The sequence below is a fragment of the Meleagris gallopavo genome, chromosome 1 (genome assembly GCF_905368555.1).
Source record: "Meleagris gallopavo chromosome 1, MGAL_WU_HG_1.1, whole genome shotgun sequence".
NCBI classification, from domain to species: Eukaryota; Metazoa; Chordata; class Aves; order Galliformes; family Phasianidae; genus Meleagris; species Meleagris gallopavo.
The window spans coordinates 64,519,900-64,544,451 of NC_139404.1; the positions used below are offsets into that span (position 1 = coordinate 64,519,900).

Here is a 24,552-nt window from a genome sequence, read left to right on the forward strand (position 1 = left end):
GGTCCCCAACCAACCGGGTCAGATTCCATGGGTAACTCCTTGGTCTGATATCTCTGACCCCACCGTGCAGCTGGAATTGCATTACAAATTCTCTCAGTATAAAACCAATGGAACCAAAAAGACCTTTGAGTGACAGTAGTTTGTGGTCAGAGAAACACCCATATTTATATTTGTTGCACAAAAAAGGAAAGGCTAGAGCTAACAATGCAGTGGTCTATGGTACCCTGGGCACAGTGTTCTATTCTCTGTCTTAACAGCTTCCTTCAGAGACATTGCCTGCACATCTGAAGAGATGTGCTTGTACTGACAAGTATAAGCGTTGTTTGAGCACTGCTGTTGATCCTTTCACAAATTGCATTCAGTGTGGCATGATGCATTCAAGCACCAGACATTAACTTCTGTGATGGAGTTAAGTGTGTCTTATTCCATCTCAGCAACTCCATGACACATTTTTCATCAGCCCTGTATATGGGGTGCAGTGGAGGAGACCATGCATGTCCCTGCTGCCCTACTAGACCTTCCCAAACTGGACGCTGCTTTGCTCAAAAATAAGAAAAATGATCTTCATCATCCATGTTTCAGATGTTATCCTTTCTGTTTCTGTAAAATAAAGGCTTATTTCATGTGCTTACGTGGCAGCACACTATGAGTCACACCCACATTCATAAGCTTGAATGAATTTACCTCCATGTGAGTGCTGTGAGGTACATGCAGTCATTCTCCACTGTACAAGCTTGGAAGTGTGGCATGCAGTGTGACGTTTCCCAAGACCACAACAGAGGGAGAAGGCTGTAAGTTTTTTGCAAGCACAAGATCCCTGAAATTCACATACAAACATACATATTCTTAAAACCTTCTTTGCCTTTCATTTGTGTAAGATCTCTGTTTCAGACAAACATAAAAGAATAAGAATTTCTATTTTCGGCCAGTGGTTCTATAAAACAGTGCTGCTCAAATGTGAACACAGAAGCTGATTTCATATTTACAGATCTGATTTAGAGAGATTGAAACTAAGAACCAAGTACTGTACTATGTAAGTAGAGATTTAAGAATTACTGATACCTTCTGTTCCCAAAGTGCAGCATTTAGGTTTTCTTTACTTCTTTGTATTTACCTGCAAAGAAGCAAATTCACATTTTTCCTGTAACAATTGACAAAACCACTGAGCCCTAAGGCCCTATCTGAAATGGTAAAGGGAGCTAAACCTCTTTATTCTTGTGTAACTCATTAGCTAACATCAGGCGATTAGAGCTAATGTTTCAATCTAAAACAATTCAAGTCCCTCATTAACAAGACTAGATTTCCTTTGATCTAATTACTCAATGTCCCATATATGTGGGAAATTCAGAGATCAGCTCTGAGAAATCTCTGCAGACATGGTCACATCTAGAAATGTGAACTTACACATAAGTTCCAGAAATGTGATTTAAAATGTTAACGAGCCTCACTTAGTCTGCTGATGATGCTTGGCCAAATGTTCAATGAAATCACATTGATGATAGCACAAGAATGAAGATGAAGATTGTTTACTGAGTACGATTTAATCTTCATTATGATAGGCAAGTGGATTGCAAATTTCCTTAATTAAACATCCAGTGCACTGGTCAGATTCTGTTGTAAAGTTTGATAATTGCTGTTGTAGGGAAAACAGTACAAGAGGGTGTTGCTGTCACATGACAAACTTTTGAGGCTGAGCTGAAAGGATGCCCTTTAAAAATGTTCTTCGTGTTTTCTGGTTTAGAGGCAGGGGATATTATCATGGAGATTTCTTCAAAAGAAAATGCTCAGTTATTCTCAAACAACACAATCCTGCCTGTTGACCGATCTTCATTCAAATCTGAATCTTCTACTTCCAAGGAAAAGCAATCATGTTGTGGAGGTATAAAGGTAGAGTAAGAGCTTTTGAATATTCTGGTAGGGGCTTAGAAAACTTTTTTTTTTTTTTTTTTTTTTTTGTAAACTAACCCTTTGTAAGTTGTGATTATGTGTTGGTGAGTCAGTACAAAATTATTAAAGACACTTCGAAGCCACAATAATATCTGCCTCTGATCTGTATTTGCCTAACATTTGGCAATATTCAAATATAACATGTTGATTGAGGCTTGCATGTTGTGAGATCTTCATCCTGAAGGGTCAGTTATATCCTCCTTATTGCACCATGCTATTTTCACGAAGTTAAGAACAGAGCATAAGAAGCCAGATACTACAGTCAGACAGACAGATGTTAGCACAGATGGCATTTTTAACATTGTAGCCTTCCAAGCGCTGGGAAATATTATTTGTACTATGATCTGTGTGTTCTGAGTCCAATGCTGTTGTAACATTCTTGATTCAAGAAAACTTTGTTTGAAAGCACTTTGAATTGAAGTATCTCTGCTTTATTAGCATTCCTGGTACCCACAGTACTACACTGATGCAATGGAAGCCCCCTGCCTTACAACAAGGCTATACCTCAGATCACTGCCCCTTGGAGGAGGATTCCCCACTTTCTGGGACACCTGGGATACAGAAGACAATATGATGCTTTGCATGTCATCTCTACCCACTGTCCAAAGCCAAGTTGTGAAATGCTGAGACTCCTGGGTGAGGTCTCAATAAATCACCATACAACAATGAGAAAGATGATTTGAGTTACATGGAAAATGATTCATCAGCTTTGCCTAGCTCTTTACAGATTGCATATTTTTTTTATTTTTGTTGTTCTTCCAAATGAACGAAGATACTGGCAATTTATTCACCGATCCTGATTCAGCTTCCAATTAAGTCACCAAGACCAATGCCTATTTAACTGAAGTCTACAAATTAAGCAAAGCAGTTAAGATATAGTCATGTTAATGAGTCTAATAACTGCTATCAACATTTTATTTCTTCAATGTTCTTCCTGATTTTCCCTGCTCCTGTAAAGGCCTGGAATTGGGATCCTGCCTTGAAACAGAAGATGAGTTGTATTAATTAAATTTGTAGCACAATAGTAATTTTATCATTGTTCTTCCATTTGCTTTAAAATAATCCGATCCTTTCAATGAATAAAACTCCAATCATAGATTAGCCAGTTAGGAATCAGCTTATTAGATCCAAAAATAGAAAAGAAATAATATTTCAGCTCAGATTTTTTCTGGTCCAGATTTTTTTTTTTGCTTCTCAGAACCAAAATGTTGTGATTAACCCTTAGACTAAAAAAAAAAAGAAAAGAAAAACAACAAAATAATGTGTTGTTCTTGATGGTGATTTGTTTCTTATTGTTTTGTTTTGAACTAATTACCAGCATTCCTGTGTTTCAAAATTACCTTCATAAACAGAAAAGATAGGATTAGATATTTTACCTACAGTCATTCACAGACCACTGAAGAAAGTGAAATCCTGTGGACCTTTCTGTCCCAGATCTAAATCAGGAGCATTTTTCCACTGTTGTACGTGTTCTCCATCTCTCTACAGGAACAGCTCCAAACCCACTAGAAAAATGTGTACCAGAGGGACAGAGAAATTAGACAGTTCTAATTTCACCTGTATGATTTTCTTGTGGAAAACCATAGTGGCTTTCGTATTGCTATTTAAAATCCAAGAGTATAACCACACAGAAAATATAAAAGATTAAGGCAATATTTTTAATAGAGAGATTTTTGAGAGCCTTTACCACGGAAAATAAGAACGAGACGCTGTTCATTTACACAAAAGTGCTTCTGAAAGAGAAATAACCAGCTCTGTATAAAGAAAAAAATGCATTGAATATGACACAGAGCTATTTTTGAACCTTGACACGAGAACTGGCATCCAACAGTGACGTCAGTATTACTACTAATGTGCCTTGTCAAAGGTGATGTCGTAAGGAGTGCTGCGCTGGCAAGGTTCCAGCATGCTGGAAAAGCTTTCAGGCTGATTGCCCAGAAGTCAGACCTAAGGAGTAGGACAAGAGTCTTGGTCACTCTGTATACCATACAAAACTGTGTATTTTAATTTTTTGTTTAAAGATTTGACACTTTTTGCAAAAAGCAGCCATATACATTCAATTAGTGCTGCTTGTATTTGAAGGTAGAAGGCAAACTTGTGGTTTCCAACATCAACCTCATGGTGTGTGAGTATCCCTGGAACTAGTAAATTTAGTAAAGCTGTGTTTACATTAGGCAATAGCACTGTAGGAGTGGAACAGCTGGTTCTGAGGACCCTGTGTTCATCCTACATGCATTTCAGTGTGGGGAGTTATTTCAGGCTTGATATAATGCTGTCCCACAGACTGAAGAGCCTTTAGTTGTTATAGTGCATCTTCCACTTTAACTATTTTGGAAGAAATTTATTCTGCTTGTTTGTAGTGTGAAGCACTGGGGTCGAGAATTTCATTTCCAAAGCCCAATCTTGAGTCAGACTAGGACATTAAAGCAGTTATTAGAAATAATAGCTTAGAAATAACTAATAAAGTAAAGCAATCTGCCTGATTTTAATCACTGTCAATTTCTTTCACAGATATTTCTTGGTGCATTATCTTTTGTTTATTTTGCTAAAGCACTGTCAGGAAGTTATCTAAAAAGCACTATCACGCAAATAGAAAGAAGATTTGATATCCCTTCCTCTTTGGTTGGTGTTATTGATGGCAGTTTTGAAATTGGTATGTGCTGTATAAATTCATTTTTGCTTTCAGAAAAAAATACAATGATGCAATTTGCTGTGAAAAAATGTTTGTCAGAATCTTCTCTGACTATTAAAACTGAGCAAGGTTTACTTAGTAGTAATCATTATGACTATCAACATGATTACACTGGATAGGATGTGGTTGCTAACACAAGCAAATCAACATAGTCCTAAATATTTTGTGATTTGATATGCTTATCTGTTAGTTAATTAATACTAATAGACATGCTAACTGAAAAATGAGAATTCAACAACTTACAAAAATTTTAGCCTTCTCTCTCCTTCAGTAGGGGTACAAAACTCTAACTGTGTAATCTGTGTTCATTGTCCAGCCTTGCACTAAGGTTAGGAGTATGACATCATTTCATGCTATTTCAAACGACTGGCTTTGTCTCTTGGCTGATCAGTGAGTTGTGGTATTCACAGAAATGAAATCTTAGTTGGTATGCAAAGCGTTGTTGCTCTACCATCTGACAGTTATCTTTTCCAGTTGTTTTTCCAAATGTTTTCTTATGAAACGTACTGGGCTCCTGGAAAGATGCCTGGAAAGAGGTTGAAGTACCAACCACATGCAGTCAACCCTCTCCCCTGAAATGGCTGCATACATTGTGAATAATTTTACTAGGAGGTGTTTTATCAACAAGCCATTAAACTTAGTTTTCCTTTTGTACTCTCTAAGGGAACCTCCTAATCATAGTTTTTGTAAGCTACTTTGGAGCGAAGCTTCACAGGCCAAGAATAATTGGAGCAGGCTGCTTAATTATGTCAGCTGGAACATTCCTAATTGCAATGCCCCAGTTCTTCATGGGACGGTAAGCGCAAAATGATTGGTATTTTCCAACTGGGCGATGCATGCTGGATGCTAGTTCACTGAGATATGTAAGGATTGACTGTGAAAAGGTCTACAAAAATAGTTGTATACAGATGTGGATATTCAATCTAATATTTATTACAAAGACTTATTTTATTACAGCAGAGCTAATATTTTAACACACATGCCATCCTAAGTTTTAATCAACTTAAGTTTTATTAGCCTGTGAGCTCAAATATCAGCCATGTTTTGACATGGTTTAAGAATTACTGAAGATTTGGTGAAGAGATGACAAATCATGAAGACAAATATGAGTATCGAAGAAGAGTCAGAGTGTGCACCCACTGTCTGATTCTCTTTAGTACAGATTAATGTATCACAGTACAGTAGATTTCCTATTAAAATGAAATGCATCACTGTGACAGAACCAAATGGGGAATATTCATACACTACTACATATAAACCAAGTGTCATTTATTCACTGCAAACGGATCATTTGTAATTCTAGATGCAGATGAAATCTGCATTCAAGTGCTGTATTTAAGTGCTCTCCTCCATGGTAGCAAGAGATTTGTTTGTTTCTTTTTTCTTCTAAGTTGGGAGAGTAAAAAACAACTTTGGTTTGTAAACAGATATCAGTATGAAAGATTTCCTTCCACCATCAATTCAACTGTTAGCATCTCTCCATGTCTGCAGGAGAAAAGCCAAACTCCACTCTCGGCCCTGGAAAAATCTCAAGCCAAAATAAATGCAGGTGAGAGCAATCTATTTTACATACAGTGGTGAGCACCCCAGAACATACCAGAAGGCTCTCAAACGTTGACTTAATTAGAATGAAAAAAAAATTGGAATCAGATGGATCTGTCCCATAGAAAAGCCAGATCTTCCTAGTGAGACAAATTTTTTAAAAGCAAATGAACATCTGCCACTACTCACAGTCTTTTCAGGATGCCTTTTTAGATGTCTTTTCACCACTTCTGCCACCTCTTCTCCAGCAACTTTCTGCAGCATCATGGCTTGCAGAAACCCTAAACTCACACAGGACCCTTGGAAAGCTTTGGTCTTTTCTCTGTCAGGAAAAGAGCATTTAGGTCCTTGTCCTGCTGGAAATAGCAGATTAGGTCTTCCAGACTGCAGACCCACTTCCTCATTTATTTTCCTGCCCACTGCCCTCTGTTTTGCAGAGCTGGAAGCTGTCTCCCCACTGAGGTGTGCTCAGCGCAGAGCAGAGGAGCTGAGGGGAGGCCTGATGGCGGCTGCACCTCCTCACAGGGAGCGGAGGGGCAGCGCTGAGCTCTGCTCTGTGTGACAGCGACAGGGCCCGAGGGAACGGCATGGAGCTGTGTCAGGGGAGGGGCAGCTGGGGGTTAGGGACAGGGTCTGCACCACAGGGCGGTGGGCATGGAGCGGGCTGCCCAGGGCTGTGGGCACGGCTCCAAGTGCTGGAGTTCAAGAAGCATTTGAACAGCGCTCTCAGACGTAGGATTTGGATTTTGTGTGGTCCTGCATGCAGCCAGGAGGTGGGCTAGAAGATCCTTGTGGGTCCAACTTTGGATGTTCTGTGGTGCTAAGATATTTATAAAACTGGCCGACTTTTAATACGTTTTACTAATTACCTGGAGTAGTTCTTGCTAGACATGTGTCTACCTCAGCCTGATGGGGTTAAAACTGCTACCACCACTTTTGGCTCCAAAACTTTTTTTCAGTTTTTCCATTGCTTTTCCCACGTTAAAAGCATTTTAGAAGTCCTGTGCATTCACTGTAAAAATGTTGTGATAAAAACACATTGTTGTCTCTCTTGTGATATATCCAGGATGTGAAAAAGAAGCAGGCTCTTCTATGTGGATCTATGTTTTACTGGGAAATCTTTTGCGTGGAATAGGTGAAACTCCTATCCAGCCTCTGGGAATTACATACATTGATGATTATGCCATTGAAGAGAACGCTGCCTTATACATTGGTAAAGTAAATAATTCACATTTTTTTTCCTAATGGATTTTTCCTTAGAGAAAATATAGTCATTTTTACTAATGGAGTGACTGTTGTTGAATTAGCTTGCCCTGATTGTTTTACTTGCATTATTTCCAATATTAAAGTTTATTTAACAATCATATACATTAAGGGTTCCAAGTTCCCCTTTAATTACACTAGCACAGTCCCATTATCTTAATTTGAGGAAAGAATTTGATCTAGGGTTCATGCTGTTACTCTAATCTTCCTAATTCTTCTGAATGGAGACTGTTGAGCTTCTGTGCACATTCAGTTCTCTGGAAAGTGATAAAAACGTGTTATTTTAAGCACTTAAAATAGAGTCTCAGTGGGCACTCATGACTTCCCCTTCAGACTGAAACAGGATTACAACCAATAGTAATTGAGGCTTGAAAAAGTATCACCTTTTTCTTCTTGTATTCATTGTGTGAAGAATCACAGAATCACAGAATTGTAGGGGCTGGAAGGGACCTCTAGAGATCATCGAGACCAACCCCCCTGCCAAAGCAGGTTCCCTACACCAGGTCGCACAGGTAGGCGTCCAGGCGAGACTTGAATATCTCCACAGAAGGAGACTCCACAACCTCCCTGGGCAGCCTGTTCCAGTGCTCCGTCACCCTCACCATGAAGAAGTTCTTACGCACATTCGGCGAAACTTCCTATGCTGCAGCTTATGTCCGTTTCCCCTCGTCCTGTCTCCACGTACCACTGAGCTCTGTGTATTCACCTAAAATATTATCAAAAGGTCTTTCTCCATCAACATCTCCTCTCACAGTTTCCAGCTTGGAAAAACCTCAGGATCTCAATTTAAAAGATTCAGTCTTTCCAGATTTGCAGATCAGTTTTGAACATTCAAAATATGGAATGTTTATCTTAAGGAGTTTTGAAATATGTTAAGATTGGATACCAAACCAAAGTGATTTTTCTGCCTGCTCACTGTCTACCACGATTTAAAATTTATTTTGGTAGATGATATTTGTTTTCCAGTTACTTCAATCTAGCCAGCTAAAGAGTTTATAGTAATTATAGATTGATTAGAAGTTTAGGCTATCTAATTCCCTGATTTATTATGTTGGGCTGAATTTTGTTTTTTAATTGTTCTTTAACAACAAAATATCAAAGTGTCGTTGAAGTGCATGAAATTTTATTGTTATTTTTTCCTTCTTGCAAAAGTGCTGATTTGAGTAACTGATGTGCAAGAGAGCAAAGGTGGATTAGTATTTTAAGACTGTCTGACTTGTTACCTATCACGTTGTACTCTGTTCTTTTGTGCAACAAGAGCTGATGTTCACTCACTCAGAAGAGTAACAATCCCCTGGTTTCCATTACAGGCTGCGTACAGACACTTGCAATTATAGGTCCAATATTTGGCTTTCTTCTTGGATCTCTGTGTGCCAAACTTTATGTTGACATTGGCTTTGTAGACCTTGGTAAGTCAGAAAACTCAAGTTTAAAAAAATCAGTTTAGTTCCAGTATGCCTGTTTTAGGCATATGTTCCAGTTAAAGAACTATTAAGTTAGCTTGTATAGATAAAAGGCTAATGAGGGCAGAGCAGCTACTCTCTGAGATAAAATGGATGACTGCAATGCAGTGCCTCATGCAGTAAAATCTATCCACAAGGCCAAGTATGGAAGAAATAGGAGGCCTGATGCTCCCTCAGACCCAGCACAGCCTCAGCTGGTGCCCTCAGGAGTTGTGCTGGTGAGTAGCTACTGGCAGACAGTAGGCACCAGGAAGAGACAGGACTGAGGCTCCTGCCAAGAGAATTCCTTTTTCATTTTCCAACAGACCACCATTGCCTAGAAAGCAGGTCTTGCAATGCATGCAAGAACTCTTAACTAACTTCCTCCTGATACTACACCTTTCTTCTTCTAGCTGGGCTTGTGACCCTTAAACAGAACAGCATAATTGGGGCAGCAGTGTTTTTAACTGGACCACTCCGTGGCCTGATCCTCATAGCCTCTTTGGGAATATGTGAGTAGAGTTTTGGGACACCCTGGTGTCAGGAACAGGAGACCAGTGTGACACAGGAATCAGCAAGCCTTGTCACCTCCCTGAAATTGCTAAATTGTTCTTATATTATCCATAGAGACACATGGCACAGCTAAATCTGGTGGTGGGAGAACGGACTTCTCTGGAGAAAACTTCCCACAAAATCATCTTCATTGCTATCAGCAAGCATTCTTTAAACAACTTTTTTTTTTTTTCCTTCTTTCTTGACTTTCTCCAGACAGCATAACGATAACTCACAAGGATGTGGAATGGGTGGGAGCCTGGTGGCTGGGTTACCTAATAGCAGGTGTTATCAGTGTTCTGGCTGGTATTCCCTTCTGGTTCCTGCCCAAGCACCTCCCAAAACCAGAGAGCAGAAAGGACTCCAGCACCTCTTCTGAGCAGTCCAAGTTCATCACTCAGGATAACAAAGAGCAACAAAAATCTTATCAACCGCAAATGAAGTTTGCTGAGATGGCAAAAGGCAAGTCATCAGAGCTTCTGTCCTGACTGCTGAGTCTTTTTCACACTAGCTTTCAGATTTTTTAACAACCTCAGAATTATTTTTTTTCCTTCAGATATCAGTTTCCACGTAATTTGTACGCACAAAAAGGATCTCTTAATTGTTCTGCAGACCTGCTCTTGCATGTAGAATTTATCCATCTGAGAGTTTTAAAATTATGCTAGTGGTACAGCAAATATAACAAACCTGTAAAAGTTTGTCATTCACAGAATTTGGCTGTTGCAGATGTGGGGTGTCAAAAACTAACAATCTCAGTTTCTAGTAAACCTTCTTTTTCTTTATAGTCATCTGTAAAATGCATATAATGGCTGATCAGAATAAGGATAGGAACATACCAGGTACAGTACTTCAGGAGACTAACTCTATTTTAACAAAAGTGGTTCTTTTGAACAACTGCATTTCCTTGGCTGTACTTTGCCAAAAGTATTTTCCCTCAATACTTCGATCTGTAACTCAATGTCTGTGCTTACTGTCAGCTGTGCATAGCACCATCTGCTCCTAATTTCAGCTGAAAGATGTTGTGGCTGTTGAGGACACAAAGTAGTTTTCTGATCGAAAGAAGGCCTAAATCAAGATAGCTGTTCTGGAAAGCTAATTCTTAGTACTTTAGACCAGCATTCCCACCATCCAGGAGTGCATCTCTTACAAACATAGTGGGGACTCTATTCCCCCCAAAATGTCCTGCATTTCTCCTCTGGAAGACGCAGATTACAAAACATTATTCACAGCAGTTATTCTCTCTCTGGTCTGGTTGTCATTTCTACTGTTTTGTCTTACAGACTTCTTGCCATCACTGAAGAACCTCTTTGGAAATCCAGTTTATAGTCTGTATTTGTGTGCAAGTATCCTTCACTTCAATTCTTTAATTGGCATGGTGACATATAAGCCAAAATATATTGAACAACAGTATGGGCAAACATCTTCAAAAACTAATTTTGTTATAGGTAATGCTATATCTGCTTCTTGATTCCTTAAAAAATGGATATTTTAGGAGTGGTGTATGCATACATAAATTGCTCTTGAGGCTATGTTGTTTTTTTTTTTTTCTCCTTTCCTTCCTTATCTGGCTTTTAAGTAGTTGCTCATAGAAGGTAAGTTACTTTATTTCTGCTTTAGCACTTGTTAGCTCATAGTTTATCTGTACAAGATTGCACAATCTGTAAAAGTTTGCACAATTTGATACTTCATTTCCAATTCTTCCAGAAAAATTGAAAAATAATTTAGTTTAAAATATTTGACATAAATTTGTCATCAGACAGATCTGTTTCCTTGCTGGCTTCCCACTTATTTCAACAAAATGAAGATCAACTCAGTTCATGCTAAAAGACTGACCATAAAGTAGCTGTGATATTGCTTTCTTACTTTCCAAAGAAGGTTGGTGTTAAGTAAAAGGAAGTTAAAGTCATATAAATGATCATGTAACATATGAATTAAAATTAACATTATCTCAGTGCAATGCAGGTGAAAGGAAATCAAGTATTTTTGCCCTAACTCTATCTAAGAATGAGTTAGTCACTCCAGATTGTATGGAGAGCTTGAGAGTGGGCAGTGTTGGTTCTGCTGGCACCACTGAGCTTCTGCTCTGCCAGACTCACAGGAAGAAGATACCTTTCTCATCTAGCTGCAAGGGCAGCATTGAATATTGAGATGGCTGCTTTTTGAGGATGCCTTCAGGATGGTGAACTTCACTGTCCACTTTGTTGAACCTACAGGCTCAGCCTCAGTTCCTGAGGTACAGTGACTCAACAGCATTAGACAGCAAAGGGGTTTACATCTGTTCAATGCAGAGGGATCTGCCATATTTGAGGGCAGCTTTAGTTGCACAGCAACGAAGTATATATATGCAGAAAAGCTGTAGTGATCCATTGTGCTATGTTAATTCCTTAAAGATAGAGGCTGGAATTTCCTGGCACAACAGCCCTACAAGCAAGGAGAAATCTTCAGGCACAGGCAATAGCCAGAGAAAGTCCTGGAAACAATCCCTACATTCAGCACAGTACTTCTCATTGTATTTACAGATTTTCTGGAGCTAAGCTTTCAGGTATGTGCAAACTGAGTGAGGATTAAGATCCATCTGATTTCACAAAGCGTACAGGCTACATCCACCAGGGAAAATGTGACAGCTTAGCTAGGGAAGGGTCCTGGCCAAGTGATAATCACTACAACAAGATGTTTTCCCCTTTTCTCCCTTTTCTTCCTCTTTCAATCCACTCTTGCTGAGAAAGCTGAGGACTTGCTTGTACTAACAGTGCCTATTTCTCTTTCCCTTCCTCTTCAGTCTTTTTCTATTTCTTTTTTGGTTTTCTATTTCTATTGCCATATATTTCTACTGCCATATATTTGAAGGACATCTGAATTGTCAGAGAAATTTGAAGCACTGTAACATCAATAACAAAGCATGCTGGAGGCTAGAAGAGGATATTTTTCAATAGTCACAAACTAAGGAACATGCTAGAAAGAAAAAGGGTGTGTTTGTATTATTTTCCATAAATATATGCACAATATTGTTTTCCATGATGCCAGTGTCAAGCAATAGGTTGATCTGTAAGCCCATAAAATGTATATATGAATAAAAGAGGTGCATAGGAATGGGCAAGCATGGTGTATGTGCTTTCTGGTACATCATGCAGCTCCCATGCTCAGTCTCAATCTCTCCATACAAGAGAAGGAGAACAGGAAAAACTGCAGCTTCAAAGTGTTTGGACAGGGCACCCACAAGAGACTGTTGTGACTCTACATTTACGTATGCTGCGCTTTGGATGCTACTTCTGAAATCCCCTGAAATATGATTTTCACATGAATGCAGATGAAAAATGCCACCCAGTGAAATCTCTTGAAACTCAGCAGTAACTGAATGGGGCTATCATACTTGCCAAAGTACTGACTTATACTTTTGCCAGATGGAATAATTCTCTTTGTAACGTCAAGCATACTTCTAGCATCAGTGCTCTGCACTGCTTTTTCCATGCGTACAGATGGATTTAACACTTACTCAAACCAGAAATTCAAGAGATCCCAGTGCATTTCCTAGTAGGGAGATCAGATGCCAACATGAATATGTGTTTTTCATCAAGTTGTTTGAAATCTGAATAAACTTCAGAAACTTCATCATATGTTTGAAGGCATGGATGTTTTTGTACTTGCTTTTGTTTTGTACACTCGCTCAGCTCAGCACCACTAGATGTCAGCATGAAATAAAAGCTGCAAAACAAATAGAGAACTCTGTGCAAACCAGAATTTAATATTCTGAAGCTAGCTGGTAAAGCTGGGAAACTCAGTTTCAGTAACTATGAAATCCAGAAGTGTACCTTGTTTGATTGTGCAGTTTCTTTTATGGTGGTCTCTATTTACATCTTTTTGATGTAAATAGATCTGCGTTGAGCAGATTTTTTTTTGTCTTGTCCATATTTATCAATATGGACATGGCTTTTAGCAGCACTATTCCAGTAAGAGTCAGTGGTCACAAAATGTTTCATATTTCCTTCACTGCTCTTCCACTTGTTTGCTTGAAGCCTATTAGAAGAAGGGTGCTCATGGATTATATGTATTTGTTAGGGATAAAAAACTCAGCTAGGGGAGCATTTCCACAACCAAAACTGGAGAAATTGCATAAATCTCCTGTGTGTGAATGTGATGGCATATCACTTGCTCTCTCCCTGTCTGAGGCTTCTTTGGGGAATCGTTAGTTTTATGGCTCAATAAAGACAGAAGGAGCAGGTCTTTCTCCAGGCTTTGTACCACTGGGTAAAACAGAATATGCCGCTGAGAATTGCAGTTTGGGCTCTTGTTGCCAGTGCAAAAGGGAAGGAGAGAAGCTGCCCCATCCCTGGAGGGATGTTCAAGGCCAGGTTGCTGCCCTGTGCAGTCTGATCTAAAGGGTGGCAACCCTGCCCATGGCAGGGAGTTGGAACTAGATGACCATTAAGGTCCCTTCCAACCCAAGCCATTTTGTGATTCTATGATTTCTCAGACAACACAGCCCTGGATCATGGCCTCTGTTACTCCTTCTGTTGCTCCATGGTGAAGGACATGAATAGAGACACAGGGAGGGTTCTGTGCCAGAACCCCACAGGACCTTGGCTGTCCATAGCAGCCCAATGTCCCAGGCAACTTTTCTGAGCCTAGAGCACCATTCAAGAGGAAAGCACTAGGAATATTTGAATCAACACTACAATGATCCCTCCTCTGACAAACTCATAGCGCAGAAAACCACCTAGCTTGAGAAATTAGAATGTTGTCATCTAGACCTTAAATAAGGTATTGCTGATACTAAGCTTTCAAAGACCTACCAATGAAGCATTTCCCTAGGAGCAAGTTAAAAGCAGTACCAGCACATTCACAGAAACAAATTTGGACAAATAAAATGCCCAACTTGAAGAATATTCATATTTTACTGCTTCATGTTATCAGTGCTTCTGCTTTAGTTGCTGAGGAGGATAGTCCACTGAGCTAGTTTTCAATAATACCAATTATTTTTCTGTTTGATTTCAGGTCTTATCAACATTCCTGCTGTGGCCTTTGGCATATTCTCTGGGGGACTGATCATGAAGAAATTCAGAATCAGTGTTTTAGGGGCTGCAAAAATCTCCCTAGGATCATCTTTTTTTGGTTACCTTCTGTTGCTCTCATTGTTTGCCATGGGCTGTGAGAACTCAGATGTAGCCGGACTGACCATATCTTACCATGGGTATGCCAAGAAGGGCAAACTTCAGCATGAAGTGCTACTGTGAAGAAAACTCCTTGATCGTTGTATTCCACAATGTATATGTTGTTGAAAAAGTGAATGATCTAAATATGTTTCTCAGAAGTGATTCAAAGCAGTGGAAACCATTCTGTCTATTCCAGTGGGCATTGTGTCAGACCCTGTTTGTGACTGCTGCCTTCAGCTCTTTGGGTTTTGTGTCACAAGTGCAGATTATTTTTCTGATTATTTTTTAATTATTGTTGCCATGGGACTCATCCTTTGAACACAGAGATTCCAGGAAATGTGAAGAGTTCAGCAGGGGAGTGAGATTCAATTAGTTGTTCCTTGTCTCTATGTGCTGCTGAGCAACTCATGGTGTTTAATAGCCTCTGAACCCAAAACTGAGTGTTTAATGAATTAACATGAGTTAACCATGGTGTTAGCTATGAGGTACACTTGGTCCAAGCCCTGCTATTACAGTCCCTGGAGCTGCATGGTGGTTGTATTCATCAGCAGCTAGATGAAGGTGCAGGTAGAGTTGTCTTGCAAGGTAGTTTCTTCAGTTTGAATAAATGCATTTGGGTCAGGGCAATCCCAGGTTATTTATACAAACTGGGAGAAGAACCCCTTGAGAGCAGCCCTGTTGAGAAGGACTTGGGGGTCCTGGTGGATGAGAAGCTGGACATGAGCCAGCAGTGTGTGCTTGAAGCCCAGAAGGCTAACTGTGCTCTGGGCTGCATTAGGAGTGGTCATCAGAGAGAGAGAGGTGATTGTCCCCCTCTACTCAGCTCTTGTGAGGCCCCATCTGCAGTACTGTGTCCAGGTCTGGAGCCCCCAGTACAGGAAGGACATGGAGCTCTTGGAGTGAGTCCAGAGGAGGGCCACTAAGATGATCAGAGGGCTGGAGAACCTCTCCTATGAGGAAAGGTTGAGGGAAATGGGCTTGTTTAGCTTGGAGAAGAGAAGGCTCTGGGGAGATCTCATTGTGGCCTTCCAGTACTTGAAGGGAGCGTATCAACAGGAGAGGAAATGGCTATTTATAAGGGTGGATGGTGATAGGACAAGGGGGAATGGTTTTAAACTAAGACAGGAGAGGTTTAAGTTGGATATTAGGAGGAAGTTTTTCACACAGACGGTGGTGACGCAGTGGAAAAGGTTGCGCAAGGAGGTTGTGGATGTGCATCCCTGGAGGCATTCAAGGCCAGGCTGGATGTGGCTCTGGACATCCTGGTCTGGTGGTTGGCAACCCTGCACATAGCAGGGGGTTGAAACTAGGTGATCATTATGGTCATTTTCAACCCAGGCCATTCTGTGATTCTATGATTCTATGAAATCCTTTTCTGATATTGTGAAATCCTCATGACATCAGAGAAATAAGAATCTACCCTGCTGTACTGATAGGAAGAGACAACGCTTTAATGGCCTAAAGACACAAACCCCAATAATAACAATTTTCTCCACATCTGTCAGAAAACATCACTGTGGTTCCTCTTTCTCCTGCAGGACCAAGCAGAAGGTTGGTTATGAGCAAGGCCTGTTCTCAGAGTGCAACTTGGGCTGCATGTGCTCCCAGAATGACTGGGATCCTATTTGTGGAGAGAATGGCATCACCTACATTTCTGCGTGTCTCGCTGGCTGCCAGGCATCCAACGGCAGTGGGAAAAACACTGTGAGAGCCTTTCGTTTCCATACATGATGTGGTAGCTTTCCTAATAGCCCAGTTCTGTGAGAGTGAGTAAATTAAAAATGAGTAAGGCATGTCCTCTCCAACCAGAAACTCCTGAGGTTTTTAGCGATCTGCCACCCGCATTTAAAACTCTCTCAACTGCTGTTTCCATTAGAGATTCCAAGAAGAGAATGTAGGAGTTATTTTAGCTGCTGGCTACAAAACTACAAAACTATTAAAAAAAAAAAAAAAAAAAAAAAAGGAAATGCATTCATCAAAAGTATCTTTTTCTTTATAAAATTTCCTTAACTAAAATGCCTTTTTTCCAGTTAGGATTTAAAATTTTGGCTAACCAGAAAAGCATGATGTGCAATTCCTGAGCATTTTCTTGCTGTTCTGGTTATCACACACTTTCACCTGCTGTCTTACAGGTATTCTTTAACTGCAGCTGTGTAGGGATTCTGGAATCTCCATCAAGAAGCTCCTCAGCTGTGATGGGACCATGTCAAAAAGGAAATGAGTGTCCGAAAATGTTTCTATACTTTCTGGTAATATCAGTTATCACTTCATATACTTTGTCAGTAGGTGGCACACCAGGATACATACTTCTTCTAAGGTAAGCAATCATTATTTCTGCTAACGTTGGCAAATGTTTTCAAGATGTTTTGATGTATGAAACTGGGTCTCCTTCTATTCCCTAATACTGTGAAATGTTTTCAGCTGTGAGGTAGCTTTCAAATTATTTTTTTTTCATTTATTAACAGGTATTCTACCATTGATACAGCGTGTTTATAGTTACAGATACACGCTATATGTTTTTGATTTTAAATATAATATAGGAGGCCTAGCTATCATTTATGTCAAGTTCTGCTTCACTTAATACCTTTTACTCCACCAGAACAGTGTTAAACAGCCGTGGCATGAATGGAAATGAGCTTTACACATACCAATATGTGCATGTATATGCTTATAGGTAGTCAGCTTTCCCTGCTTCCTATGTATACCAACATACACATACACAGAGGTCACCTAACCCAAACTATCTACATGCACTCAGCTCTTCTTCTCAAATCTGTTGTATTGTTCCATATCATTGTTATATCCTACATTTCCCTCTTCAAATAATAATAAAAAAATGATAGTTTTGCATGAGCTGTTTTTTGTTTTGGAGTTTTTTTTTTTGTTGTAACAATCATGAGTTTATTAAAAGTTAGTCCCAAAGGATTGTTCCACTATGTACTTAACTGCTGGGACTGTTTGTCCATCACTGAGTATAAGCTTCTAAACTAATTTTAGAAAGTGCAAAAGGAACATAATACTTCCAGTGATTAATCTGGGTTTTTGACAGCTTCTTGCAATTTTTGGATTCTAAATAAGTGCTGCTCCCCTCTGTCTTGGAAGGCTTTCTTTCTCAGTTTCTTTTTCCAAATTATTTCCATATGTGTATGTTCTACTTCTCAAACAAAACAACACTAAATACTCTCTAACTAAGATTTATTATTTTTGTTTTTTCTTACACCCAATTTTTCTTTGCTTTTGAATGAAATTTTCTGGAACGGGACAGTGTCTTTATGCCACATGGAAAAAGCCAGTGTTAGAACTGGCTGTATATAGACTATATAGACTATAGGGAAAAACCTAAATAAGGAAATGTAACTTCTGCTGTGATTCCAGCACAACCCTTGAGCCAGAAGTAATGCTCGTACAGAGGCTTACAGAAATGGTTGAGGATGCTTCTCCACTGATCTCCACAAGCACTGACAGTGAGGTCTGCACCTTCACCCATGCACACTGCATAGCTTTCCCCATTTATTGTGAAGGGTGTTGCACTGAGCACTGCAATAACACATGGTGTCTGTCCAAGGAGTAACTGCAGGAAGAAAAATCATATTTAAATCTTCTTTTTTTTTTCCTACTGAAGCTTATGCACTGTTGAAACAGTCTTGAATCTATGCACCAAGAGGAAGATAACTGACAAGTTCAGATGTTGTGTTGCCCCTAGTAAAGCGGGATTTTCTGTTGAATAAAAGGTGGTGAGGATGCAGTTTCCTTCTCATATCCCTCCACGTGTTTTTTACCTTATATCCATGAAGCATGTGGGTGAAAATGTACACCTGTGGTATCACACAGAGCCTTTGCAGAATCTCTCATGCTCAGCCTCAGCTGTCCATCTTGTCTCCACCACACAAAGCTGAAACTGAGCATAAATTGCACAGAGATGCTTGTACCTTGCAGCTCCAACCACTTGTTCCCAGGGGACTTACACCTTAGCGGATCTATTTAGAAAATCTTGGGGAGCTTTTTCAATAACAATCCTAAAACATTTTATATAAAAGCAAAAAAAAAAAAAAAAAAAAAAAAAAGGCTTTATTGGTTCTGCTCCAGTAGCTTTTGTTCCTGTTGAAAATTATTTTACTTTGAGATACACTTAACTGAAACTGAGGAGTTAAGTGTTTTTCTGCTGAACTGAAATGTCAGAATCCAGTGCACAGCTAAATAAAACAGAATTCATCAAGTTCAATCCCCTTCTTTTGTCCCCTGTAAGTGACCTGCGGGCACAATTCCACTCTAAGCTTGTGCTTGCTTTTCTGAAATCCATCACTGACTGTTTTCCCTGAAAATCTGTTTGAACCAAAAGTGTGCTTCTGTTCCCAGAAAAAAAAAAAAAACAAAAAACAAAAAACAAAAACCGAAACCATCAACAAATGCTCTTTGGAAGCAATCCCAAGGTCAAGCTGCAAACTTCATTTAAGTTTGTGTTTTTGGTGTTGTTTTTTTTTTTTTTTAACAAGTTACCTTTTTGTAAGATTATTCAGTATTGTCATCTCTGATAAGATTCCGGCGCTTAAGCAATTTGATGGTTTTGGATGAGAAGCCATTGTTGCAGCTGCCATGGAGCACAAACACTGCTAAATCCCTAAAAGCCTGTAAGATTTAGTGACATTTACTTCAGGGGTTTACAAGACTGAAATCACTGAAATATGCTTGCAGCTGGTGACAGTCATTTGCTGAAATGTCTTTTTTAGAGGTATTAAGCTAATTACAATTGCCAGGGAACTTGGGAAAGCCCTGAAGTTGCGGAGGAAATAAACCCTGTTCTTCAGATAGCTGTTGTTTAAGCACAAGCTACTAATAGAATGTGATTAGGCAGTGAAAAAGAAGTCTCAGGTCTCCTGAAAGATTTGGCTTTCACGATCTCAGACAACTACAGTTTCTGTGGAAAAGGTATTACAAATGCTCAAATAATTATTTTTTTTCCCATCTGAAAGAGAAGGCTGTAAATCCAACCGAACACATAATAAATATTGAATTTTTATCTTCCATCCTTGGCTTTCCATGTCCTTATACTTGATTAAAAGGACTTCTAGACTGCAACCTGCTAGTGTAGCATATATAATTGAGGACAAAGCAAAGATTACTATCATACTGCATTCAGTTCTTCATAGATGACAATGCCTGTATAAACCATGAGTAACAGACAGTATGATGATAAACCATGATCAGGTCATCAGAGAATAAAACACTTGAATCACAAGAGAAGCATACAATGTTGTTTTTTTTTTAACTGTCTATACTTTGATTTTGTCTTCCATATATAGCCTTCATGCCATTTTGCAATTTCCCAAAACTATGGGAGGATGACCCAAGTACAATCTATAATATGAGTTCTTACTGCTGTCCTGGCAACTACATTGGGAAAAAAAACAAAACTAAACAAAACTGCTGGAGAGCAAAAGAGCTAGTTCTGCAATGTTGAGGGGTGTTCCTGACTATGGAAGCTGAGCCTATCCCTTTTCAGAGAACAGTGGCCATACCTCCTAAGTGGTGTGTTTAAATTCATAGTAACAACTGAATTTCAGCCTGTTTTTCATAGTGAAAGAAATGACAGAGACAGTAGGGAATTTTATCAGGTAGCACAATGAGGCACCTCTCTTAGTCACCACACATATTAAGCACATCCCATTTCAGCCAGGTGACCATCAGTGTACACAGATTCTAGCCGGATTAGGTCTTGTAATAGGCAAACTGGGTGAAACAGCACACTTAGATTGGTTCCATTGCACCTTACTGCTAGCTTGAATAGGAAGAGTAGCTGTCCTCAGCCCTACCACTCCCACTTTTCTAGGTGAGCTACCTGCCCAAGGCTGGAGCAGGGCTGTTCTCAAGCCAAAAACATCGATATCTGTTCTGGGCCCCTATACAAACTCAGAAATGTCCAGCTGTAAATGGCCTGTTCTGTCAGACAGTGGTTTGAATGATTTACTTTTACAGGAATTTTGATCTTGCTCCTAGACACAGAGTAAGGGCAATGTTGTACCTAAATACCTTTTACCACTTCAAGTTATTAGCAACAATTTCAGATATTTTTAATTGAAAAGGATTGTTACGATGCATGATTTTACACAGTATTCTTGTCTTGTATCAGTAACTCCAAAGTGCTGGTCTTATCTGAAAGGGTCCCGCCTTGAAATGTGATATTGAATATAGATGTTTAGAATCCTTGCTATATTTATATATTTATATATTTCTGTGATTCTGTTGAAGTTGATACCATCGAGAAAAGAAAAGTAACATTTATTTCTTCCCTCATGACTTCTAGTTTGATTCAAATTCTTTACAATCAATTCTATATTTCTACTTAACATTTTATTTTTAGATGCATTAAGCCACACTTGAAATCATTTGCACTTGGTATCTATACATTGGCAATAAGAGTACTTGGTAAGTCCAGACATATTCTTGGATGTATTTTAATGTATTCTTTACTAATCATTTATCCTAAAATTAAATTTGGATTGTTCTAAAGAGCAACTTCTAATTGACAAGTTAACATTATATGGCTTTAAAAAATATAGGAAAAGGATTGGAAAGGTGCAAATTTATATCTGTAAAACTGGAGCGCCTTTCCTATGAGGAGAGGTTGAGAGAGCTGAAACTGTTCCATTCAGAGGAGGGATCTCACTGATGTGTATAAATACCTGAAGGGAGGTTGCAAAGAAGATGGAGCCAGACTCTTTTCAGTAGTGCCCAGTGCCAAGACCAGAGGCACTGGGCACAAACTGGAGCACAGGAGGGTCCCTCAGAACATCACGGAAAACTTCTGTGCTGTGTGGATGATAGAGCACTGGCACGGGTTGCCCAGAGAGGCTATGGAGTGTCTTTTCTGGAGATCTTCAAAAGCCACCAGGATGTGGTCTTGGGCACCCTGCTCTGGGTGTCTCTGAATGAGCAGAAGTTGGAGCAGATGGACCCAGAGGTTCCCTACCAGCCTTAAACATGTTGTGATTCTGTAACTGTAAATCCTACTGCTGTGACATAGCTATAGTAAAAATGTACCCTGCTAACACATATAGAGGTGGCAAGTGATCCTTTGTACTATGAAGCCAACACAAAAACTACTTCCTGTCTCTGTTTATTCAACATCAAGCATGACAGAACAGATAAGGCTGAGAATTCATAATAATTTTTCACGTATATTTTTATGAGTCACTGAGGGAATTAATCTAAGTAGAGGTGTACTGGAGGTCAGAGTTCACTACCATCTTTGGTAAAGATGCTTGCTGACTTCAGCAGGCTTTCTGATGATCAGCTTCATTTCCGACCCAATCCTCATTTTTTGTAGGGAAGAAAGTGTTCATTTGGGCAACACAAGTCGTGACTTCTTAAATTAGCAAAAAGTGTGAAAGTGTCATTGCTATTTGAATGTATAACTTAATGTTCTATGCTAGTGCCTGTCTAGATCAGAACTGCTCACCCTGAAAAGTAATCTTGCCTCTGTTTTTTTGTTAAATACACCCAGCTGGGATTCCAGCCCCAGTATATTTTGGAGTGGCAATAGACACTACTTGCCTGAAATGGGGAAGCAAAAGATGCGGGGGAAGAGGAGCATGCAGACTCTATGACTCCAGTGCACTCAGGTAACAGCTCTTCTCTATTCATTCTTTAATTTACTTTCTTTAAGTACATGTACAGCCAGCACTGGTAGAATTTCTATCAGAAAATTTTGGTTAAAAAAAAAAAATCTTGAATGAAAGAATTTGGCCAGCAGAAATAGCAAGAATGCTTAGATTTTAGCATTCTCTTCTGGTTTAGGCTTTTTTTAGTCCATGCTATTTCAGTACTAGTGGAAGTCACTAAATATTCAGAAAAGAAAATCAGTTAAAATCTCAATTTTCTACTGAGCCTTCCCCAAATTTTCTTAGCAAGTCTTCTGTGTGTATGTGTGGAAGGGCTGTTAAACCTCATCACTGCTCCATTCTGGAGATGGACCACAAAAAGTAAGAGAAGAATGTGTCACATCATGCCTAGAATGCCTAGTCCTAAAATGCACTGCTAACTCTGTTGATTTATTGCTAGAGAAAAGCAATTGTCTCAACTGTGTTTCTGAAAAACATTAGCAGAAATTGAGAATGGAATAACAATAACAAAAGGGAAAAGAGAGAATAAGTCAGCTGCTGAGGTTCCAATGCCAGGAAAATAAACAAAAATAAACAAAAATAAAATAAAATAAAAAAATGAGGGGCACATCATGTTTTGGAAATTTGAAGAAAAGAACAAAAGCTCATTTAGGACTCATTCCTAACAAAGAATAATGATCCTGTTATTGCTGTTGATATTGCAACTGTCATTAGGTTTGTAAAGCAACAAAACCACCGAATGCTTTTGGTATAACTGGTACTGTTTATGTAACAAGCAAAAAATTAATTGCCCTGGAAACGTTAGCATTCTTCTTACTGATGTATATCGAAAAGGAGGAAGTCAAACGATGCCTGAGACCCTTTTTGGCCCCAGCCTGTGCAGTGAGCTGGGTGAACTCCAGCATCATCTCCTTACCACTTTTCTTGAACACATTCCTAACTTATGACGTGGAAATATAAATGTGTTCTAGTTGTGCCTTGCTTTTGAGATAGGCTCTGACAGATTGTTTTTTCTCTCAGATACATGTACCTGGGGCTGACATTGGTGTTGGGCACTGTGTCCATTTTCTTCAGTATTGCTGTCCTCTGGGTTCTCCGGAAGAGGTCTGCTCCGCAAGATGAAACCCTCTCAGCCAATGGGGAAAGAGACACCTGTGTGACAAAGAGCAGGAAAGATAATTTTGTCAATAGTGATCATTTAATTCAAACAACATACTGGCCAGAAAAGGAGACTAGGCTTTAGGAAGGCAGATCTCCACCATGATGTTATCCAGTAAGTGGTGTTTCAGGCAAAAATTTGTCAGCAGTGAAGCAGTATTTTAGTATTCACCCTGAATAATGTTGACCTTCCTGTAATTTTCACTGTAAATATGAAAAGCAAAGAATACAGGTATTTTAGCACACGTCCAACTCTGAAAACACCACTCACCATTTGTCCTGCTGAGTCAACAGCACTCAAGGGAGGGGACTTGTTATGGCTGGGGAGATGCAGATTTCTACAAGCAAGTTTTGTGGCTGCTGAGAGTTCCATCCCTCCTTGCCAAGCTGCACAAGCTGCTGCTGCCCCTTTTCTGGCTTCTGTGTACAAAGGGTGGCTGAAATGTAGCTTTCAGCCATACTACTAGCCTGACTTGGCAGCCTACAGTGTGGAGCAGGAGGACAGGGGTTTGCAGGAAGGACAAATCAGCTACAGACTCTGGGCATCACCTGCATTCAATCCACAGCATTTAGGCCATCAAATGTTGTGGTTAGGAATTTCTTTTCAAGTATAATCTGCTACAGCACAGCAATAACAGCAAGAAATATTGTCATTTTAGTTGACAATTCCGCAGGAGTATTATCCAAAGGAAATTGCAAAATCAAGCTTCTTTAGCCTCCAGCAGTTTCTTGTTTCTAGCTAGTACTCAGTGGACTGAATAATTCCATGCATTCTATGCAATGTAATAACACCCTGATATGAGATACAAATGATTAATTTTTTAAAAAGCTATGATAAGACAGCTTCAGAAGAATAAAATGAATTTAAAGACAAAGTGATTTGGGGCTTTCCTTTCTAATTTATTACAGTTAGCTGAAACTAAGATGTGTCATACTACTCTTTTGTACATGCATTTTGCAGTTTGATAATGTTTGGTATGAAATGAATTTAAGGTGGGGAGTACAAGGAAGGGTTGCTTAGTATGGAACAAAACCTCAAGAATGCTTGCACTGAACAAGATGATGACAGCACCACTGCAGATTGCATCTGTTAAAGCAATTAATGCTTTGGTGTGTGTGATGAAAGGTAGGTTTTACCCTTCATCGTAATATTGGCAAAACAATCTTGGTCTGCATCACTTGCATCT

General features: G+C 39.4%; 1 protein-coding gene across 1 annotated transcript; it reads left to right on the plus strand.

Annotated features, from left to right (window-relative positions):
- The first annotated feature begins 1,741 nt into the window (after positions 1 to 1,741).
- LOC100538613 (solute carrier organic anion transporter family member 1C1-like) lies at positions 1,742 to 24,164 on the plus strand. Its single transcript, XM_085231324.1, has 14 exons — positions 1,742 to 1,887; positions 4,459 to 4,600; positions 5,303 to 5,435; positions 6,067 to 6,188; positions 7,248 to 7,394; positions 8,755 to 8,853; positions 9,655 to 9,900; positions 10,719 to 10,883; positions 14,431 to 14,626; positions 16,127 to 16,292; positions 16,721 to 16,905; positions 20,947 to 21,011; positions 22,090 to 22,207; positions 23,228 to 24,164. The coding sequence occupies exons 1-14, from the start codon at positions 1,759 to 1,761 to the stop codon at positions 23,448 to 23,450; spliced, it is 2,136 nt and encodes a 711-aa protein (XP_085087450.1). The 5' UTR covers positions 1,742 to 1,758; the 3' UTR covers positions 23,451 to 24,164.
- The last annotated feature ends 388 nt before the right edge of the window (positions 24,165 to 24,552 follow it).

Excerpts from the sequence above, each read along its gene's own strand:
- LOC100538613 (XM_085231324.1), top strand. The coding sequence starts at position 1,759 with ATGGAGATTTCTTCAAAAGAAAATGCTCAGTTATTCTCAAACAACACA. Across the intron at positions 9,901-10,718 it reads GTTTGCTGAGATGGCAAAAG|ACTTCTTGCCATCACTGAAG; the intron begins GCAAGTCATCAG and ends TTTGTCTTACAG. Across the intron at positions 16,906-20,946 it reads GGATACATACTTCTTCTAAG|ATGCATTAAGCCACACTTGA; the intron begins GTAAGCAATCAT and ends TTTTATTTTTAG.